This window comes from Xyrauchen texanus, chromosome 6, assembly GCF_025860055.1.
Source record: "Xyrauchen texanus isolate HMW12.3.18 chromosome 6, RBS_HiC_50CHRs, whole genome shotgun sequence".
NCBI lineage: Eukaryota > Metazoa > Chordata > Actinopteri > Cypriniformes > Catostomidae > Xyrauchen > Xyrauchen texanus.
The window spans coordinates 40,749,800-40,757,200 of NC_068281.1; the positions used below are offsets into that span (position 1 = coordinate 40,749,800).

General features: G+C 37.8%; 1 protein-coding gene across 1 annotated transcript; it reads left to right on the forward strand.

The window, feature by feature from the left end:
* The first annotated feature begins 955 nt into the window (after positions 1-955).
* On the forward strand, positions 956-6,111 carry arf1 (ADP-ribosylation factor 1). Its single transcript, XM_052128962.1, has 5 exons — positions 956-1,015; positions 2,698-2,874; positions 3,134-3,244; positions 4,960-5,084; positions 5,172-6,111. Exons 2-5 carry the CDS (start codon positions 2,730-2,732, stop codon positions 5,331-5,333), a joined length of 543 nt encoding a protein of 180 aa, XP_051984922.1. The 5' UTR covers positions 956-1,015; positions 2,698-2,729; the 3' UTR covers positions 5,334-6,111.
* The last annotated feature ends 1,290 nt before the right edge of the window (positions 6,112-7,401 follow it).

Sequence of the window (7,401 nt, forward strand, 5' to 3'; positions counted from 1 at the left end):
ACACAGAGTACATTTTGCTGCTCCACTGCAGTGTTAATATTTCTGTGCCAGCATGGAGGAACCTACGAGCTGAGGTCTCAAACCTCCACCCCCAAAAGTGTAGCAGCTGTTAACCTGGCCTTGGAAATGTCTCATGAAAAGAGCTGAGTGAGCTTTCTGATATTCAACGAATTTTCATGCTACTTTAAAGATAAACTCAGTAATTTTTTCGTCCTGTTATTTGACACTTTCACTCTCGGATTAAATTAATCATGGCTGATTGTTAGTAAATTTCTACATTGGCATCTGAAACTTAAAACTCGTTGTGACCAGGCCGGGTGGTGATCCTACACACCCGGTCCCTTATCAGGCTAATTAAAGCCCGGCCCCGCCCGGTCACACTTATGTTCAATGATGCTGCATCCACACCACTAGGTTTTGTGTACGTTCAAGATGACGTAATAATTATTTAGTGCACCTTTAATAAATGAAGCCTTTGTATGCATGAAAAAAATACAAGAAGTGGATGATTATACTTATGTGAAAAAAGATAAAAGATAAAATTTCCAGAACAATTAATACTCCATCATGTATTATCAGTTCTCAGTCAAATTCAAGAGAAAATGTGAAAATGTTACTATCCTTGCAAATAAGTTCTATGGTGATACCATGTAAAGTGACGGTAAACGATGGAAACGACATATGTCCAAAAATGTGGTTAAAACATGGACATTTTTATGATGCTGGGATTACATTGACACAAGCAAATTCAGTTGATTAATTTTCCCCCTGAAAACAAGGTTAACATGGTCTTTGGTGACTACTGGCAAACGTTTAGACCATTAATACTTAGTGAAATAAAGTAAACTAAACATTCTCCATGACCGCCAAGCGTCAAACACCAAACACACTCCGTTGAAGTTGTCTGCTTTTATTTCCTTTTCTGACGGAAGTGACGCGACACGCACTGACGTGGCCGGAAACCCGCCATCTTGACGGAGGAAACGCCTCGAAGTTGAGGAGGAAACTTACAACTGTGAGTGTTAAAAACGTGTTTAATTCAATTTTAACGACTGCCTCCGAAATTGTATCCTAAGATAAACAAACGTTAAAACACTGTTAAATATCATATTACCCGTGGTAAGAGATTCGGATGAGATTGTTGCTGTTAAACGGAATTAAAGCTGTTGTGTCTGACAAAGGAAACAACAAACAATTGACTTTTGCCAAATTTATGTTGAAATATTCATGTTATTTTTATTATTATTTAATACATCGTCTGCTTAAACAATTAAGATTAACTTTTATTATTAATAATGTTTTTTTTTTTAAATTACAGACTTCAACACTTTCCATAATTATTCCCGTTCGTTTTATATATAACCATATCAACCTATATTAATTACAGTTTTTTATATTAATATTATAATAATAAACCTGCCTATTGTGTTGAGTTGAAATAATAAACCTGGCTAATGTGTTGAGTTCAGTCGACTCTGTTATTAAAATAATTTAATATTATATAGATTTTGTATACTAGATGTGTTTATTACCCTGTCATAAGAGCTTTTAACAGTAGTTCCTGGTTTACTAGAACAGTGAGCAGTTGTGTACCTTTTATTCACCTAGAGAATCAGGAATTACTTGTAATGTGGCAGCAGGACTTGAGGTATTCATTTGAATGTTTATTTGCTCTATATAACCCTTGTGTGACCTTCGGGAAATTGTTGTCTTTTTCATTTTTATTTTTTTTTTTCTCGATAATTTTGGCTGTTTTAATGCCAACGGCATAAATTTAGCCAAAGGTGTGTATTTTATGGGAATATTGATATTTCAGCCTCAGTTCCTGTAATACATCTATAATGTACTGTGTACACAAAATAGTTACACTCAGAACCATAAGGACAAAGAATTTCTGCATTGAAACCCAGTTGATATTATTTTTCTCATGTTTAGCCTGTGGAACAAATACATGCTTTGTCCCTATTTTCTGTTTGCAGTATTATAGAGCACTGCAGGCCAATTGAATAAATGATGCAGCTAAAATTGTGGGTGTGTTGGTTTGGAAAATACCATATAGCATTTAGTATATGGAAAACAATTCTTTTTTTTTTTCTCCCCAATTTTGGCATGCCCAATTCCCAATTCACTTTAAGTCCTCATGGTGGCAGAGGACGTTTCTCAGTTGCCTCCGCATCTGAGACCGTCAATCCACGCGTCTTATCACGTGGCTTGTTGAGCGTGTTACTGCGGAGGTGGCATCCACGCATAACTCACCAAGTGCTCCACTGTGGGTGAGAACCCCATTATAGCAACCACGAGGAGGTTACCCCATGTGACTCTACCCTCCCTAGCAACCAGGCTAGTTGGTTGCTTAGGAAGCCTGACTGGACTCACTCAGCATGCCCTGGATTCGAACTTGCGACTCCAAGTGTAGTAGTCAGTGTTTCTTCATAAAAAAACAACAGTGGCATTATGTAAACAAACTGGCACTTAAAGGGTTAAATCCTGAAAATTATTGAATATTTGGTGGTTATGATCTGGACTGATGTTGGTTTAGAAATAATTTACTAATTGAAAGTGGAAAATAATATTAATATATAATATTATTATGGCAGTTTTTTGACAAAGACATTTTTGTCCTCTAAGACATTGGCGCACAAGGGTTAAAACTGTAAATTGTGCTAATTTGAAACCAGTTTGTGATTTCGATTTCAGATTCAGTGGCGTGAAAACAGCATTTATCAAAAATGGGCAATTTATTCGCAAACCTCTTTAAAGTCTTTGGCAAGAAGGAGATGAGGATTCTCATGGTGGGTCTCGATGCTGCCGGAAAGACAACGATTTTGTACAAGCTGAAGCTCGGTGAAATTGTCACCACCATCCCAACCATCGGTAAAATTTAAAAAATCTATTTCCTGTGTCAGAACATTTATAAGCATGCAAACTACTCCCCTTTCATTTTCAACATTTTCTTTATTAAAATCACTTGAAAGGGTTACTTAAAGCTTAAACACGTAAAAAAAATTCTTTAAATACAACAAACATCTGAAAACATACATCTGGAAAACCTGCTATGACTTTCTCACCTGTCATGAGTTTGCGTCCCTGATTTAAAAATGACTAATGCATGTTTAATTTTCTCATATGCAAGGTTTTAATGTTGAAACGGTTGAGTACAAGAACATAAGTTTCACCGTTTGGGATGTTGGCGGTCAGGATAAGATTCGACCATTGTGGCGTCATTACTTCCAGAACACACAAGGTAAGATTTTCCACTGTTATACAGAGGTTTTTTTTTATTGTTTTAGTTGAGAAATCAGGTTAAATTTATCCAAATCTGTTCAGGATGGCTCTGTTAAAGGAACGAGTAAAAAAAAAAAAAAAATCATCATTTAAACATGTTGTCAAAAGTCTCTGTGTATTTTACAACTGTCATCACATTTTGTTTTATTTATTTATTTTTATGAAATAAGATGTATAAATTGGGTTATTTTAAGTTTTATATTTTCACTCTATATGTTTATATGTTCCACTTTGATACTGCCACTCATGCCAGATACTACAGGTAGACCGATATATCGGTTTTACAGATTAATCGCTTATTGGCAAAAATTCATGACAATAGTTGACAATATTTAGTATTATTATTATTCATTCCTCCAGAGGATTCTGCTGTTGGAATGTCTTGGTTCTACAGAATAACAGCAGCCTATAGAAGTTGAATAAAAACAATCAGTGACACCTCATGGGGATTTGTCTCCAACTTCATAACTTGTGAATTTGGTAAATACTTAAATATAGATTGTTGTAATAGACCAGTGTGTTTCAGGCTCCCACGTTATGCACCAAATCAACATTTTTTGGTTATTATTGTGATTTTAATTAAACTGCATTCACGATTTTGTTCATTTTGGACTCTTGTAGCCTCTGTGTCATAGTAAGGATAGATTAAGAATTTGTTTACATTTTATAAATTGATTAAAATAAATATCAGCTGATTAATCAGTTATCGGCATTTTCCACCACCTCAAGACCTTGCGCCCCGTCTGCCAGCGGGTCCCCCTCCTGGCTCGACCTGGGTAGGAGGGTAAAAACAACAACAAAACCATATAGACGAGTGTTAAAGGCCAACACGGAGTGACAAAGAGAGAGGAGAGAAGAAAAAAAACACACTCACCGGTTCTCTGATGCAACGTCACGTGGTCCCCGATCACTCCTCCACCCTCTCAGGAAGATGGCAGCCACTCCTCCACGGGTGGACCAACAGAATGACCCCCAGCAGACAGAACACCCCTCCGCGTTCTCGCCGACCCGTGGGGACTCTCATCCGCCCCTGGCAGCGGCCCTACCACTCCAGGCGATCGGGAGTCGCTTCCTTCCTCTCCTCGCGTACGGTGGTCCTCTCGACCCCTTCTCGTTTCTGGGGGACGGCAGGGCACTCCTCCACCCCTGGCATCGGCTCCATCGCTCCAGGCGGTAGGGGAGTCCTGTCCCCACTCGCCTTGAGGACAGCTGCCGTTCCCTGCGGTCGGGCTACTCCGTCCCCCGGTGGATGGCAGTGGTGCTCCCCTGGGTGGATGGCAGTGTCGAGGACTCCGCGACGGGCATCCCTCTTCCTTCCTGGGTTTCGGCACCAATGTAAAGCGGGTTAAGAGAAAGGAGGCGGCAATAACCGGCAATATAAATAATAGTTTATTGATAAACTGAACAGAAAACACAAACACAGAGCAGCTGCATGTCATTCTCACTCTCGTCACCGGCCATCTTTATCCCTCGTGCGCCCCCAGGCTAATTGGGGACCGGGCGTGCGTTGTTCTAGCCCGACCGCGCACTCCTCCGCTCTACAGACTGGAAATGTCATGGACATTTATTGGTGCGAGCAATGCAAAAAACACAGAATCAACGAATGTTTTGTTCCCAAATTTGCCATCACGGTATGATATGTAGCCTAATATATGTCATTTTGTCTTCTTGTAGGTCTGATCTTTGTTGTTGATAGCAACGACAGAGAGCGTGTGAATGAGGCGCGAGAGGAGCTGATGAGAATGTTGGCTGAGGATGAGCTCAGGGAAGCAGTCCTGCTAGTGTTTGCCAACAAACAGGTACCAAACGTTTTCATGTGGTCAACTGAAACAGTTCGTTTTCCAGTTGCACGTTATTACAGATTTGATCTGATTTTTGTCTGACAGGACCTTCCGAACGCCATGAACGCTGCAGAAATCACAGACAAGCTGGGATTGCACTCGCTCCGGCACAGGAACTGGTACATTCAGGCCACGTGTGCCACCAGCGGCGACGGCCTCTATGAGGGACTCGACTGGTTGTCCAACCAACTGAAAAACCAGAAATAATCACCTCACTGTACTCCTCTTTCTTAGTTTGTTCTTCTCCAAACTTGCTTTACTCCCACTTTTTTAAACCGACGGTGCTGGAAGCTGCACTCATTTCATACCTTTCATATGTCACAAAGAACGTGAATCTCTGAAGTTTAATGTAAATAGTTGTTTTTGTTGTGAGGCAGCTTTTAGAGCACCATTATGCAATATCAACTTAGTCTTTCGATGTTTATTTACATAATTGTTTTCCATTCTTAGTGTTTGAGTCATTGCAAAAAAGGGGAGTTTTAAGAAAGTTTTATCGGCCTGTAAACTCCAATAGATCTCATTTGAAGCTTGCACATGTATTATTTTGTTGTGCGCATAACAAGACTGTCTCATACGTGTACTGTAAACAAAGCTGTTTTGTTTGTCTCAAATCGAGGACAGGAAATCAACCAGTACGGACACTACTTGCACAGATTGCTGTTCAATTTAGAGGAAGAGAAACCAAAAATGATTACACTGTCTTCTCAGCAAAGGTTGACATGACCTCTAGCTTTACTGTCGTGATACTTCAGGAACCATAGGTGTGATGTCTTTAAATAATAACCAGCTGCACAAAGATGCAACTCTGTTATCAGACTCCCAATGCACATCAGTTAACAGTTTTTATTTTAGGGTTGTGTGTGTACATGAGAAATGTCATTGTTGTGGGTTGTATCTTGGAAAGTCTGCCCAGAACATGTTTGGGTCATATTTTACCCCATAATCAAAAGCAAGAACTAATAAAATAAAAAATTAGAGACTTCAAGATTTTTTGCATTGAAATTATTTTTGACAATTAAGCACATTTCTTCCCAAATCACATTACTGCAAAACAATTAACTCATTTTCATACTGTAATATATATATATATATATCTGTATAGTGTTTTACATCACGGTAGTATTTGTTGTACTGGTTTTAATAAATGTTGATTTGTTTAAAGAAACAGTACATAAATGTTGTATGTAAATTTGCTTATTTGTCTTTGAAAAAATCTTAATCGTAAATAATTTATTTTCTTAATGCACAATGTCTTGTTTTTGTAAGATTTCTGTGATGAAATGTGACCCAAACATGTTTTTGTGAGATTCACCCAGTAAGAGAAACTGAAGCATTTCAATTAATGTGCCTAGAATTAAGTTTTTAGATCATCATCGAATTTCATATTGTTTTGAGACACTATTTACATGTGTTCCACAGCAAATGTCTCTTCACCTTAATGCTTTGGGAATTAAGAGTCTTGCCTGAACTCAAAATCTCACCACCACTAAGATTAAACAACGGCAACCTCATTTAAGAACCTGAAAACTTGATGTCTGATTAAATGGGTTTTTTGATGGATGTATTTTGAATTCCTCATGTGGGAAAAAACTATGAGCGTCTCTAGAGAATGCGGTATGTGAACAGCAATATCATGTTTGAATGGGCTTATGTTTTGTGTTAAGGAGTCAGTTCGTAGCCCCCCCTGGTGCCTTTTGTTTCAGAGACATCGTTTGAGTTGATAAACCTTCATGTCCACTCATATGGTCACTATTATGGAAGTTTGTTATTTATCTTTTTTCTCATTTTCCAATTAACCTATGATTTGATAGACATTGATTTATTGGGGTCGAAAACTGTATGTGAATGAATCTCTTAGCTATACATGTCTGATTGTGTGACTATTAACATAAATGTCTTTTTTAATTATTAATTTTGACAAATGCACTGTAATTAAAGATATTAGTGTAAAACTGGACTTTTACTGTTGTGCTCTTGGTATTAACTTTGAAACAGTGTGTATTAGTTAATTAGATTATGTAGTTCACAGATCTACTTTGTGTAAAATAGTTTTACTGAAAATGTAAATATATATATATATATATACACACACACACATTATATATTTATATATACAGTTGAAGTCAGAAGTTTACATACACTTAGGTAGAAGTCATTAAAACTTATTTTTTTAACCATTCCACTGCTTTAATATTGGCAAACTATAGTTTTGGCAAGTCATTTAGGACATCTACTTTATGCATGACACAAGTAATTTTTTCAACAATTGTTTACA

What these genes read in the sequence shown, in the direction of transcription:
- arf1 (XM_052128962.1), top strand. Translation starts at nt 2,730, where the DNA reads ATGGGCAATTTATTCGCAAACCTCTTTAAAGTCTTTGGCAAGAAGGAG. An exon ending in TTACTTCCAGAACACACAAG is followed by an intron (nt 3,245 to 4,959) that starts GTAAGATTTTCC and finishes GTCTTCTTGTAG; the next exon opens with GTCTGATCTTTGTTGTTGAT. An exon ending in TAGTGTTTGCCAACAAACAG is followed by an intron (nt 5,085 to 5,171) that starts GTACCAAACGTT and finishes TTTGTCTGACAG; the next exon opens with GACCTTCCGAACGCCATGAA.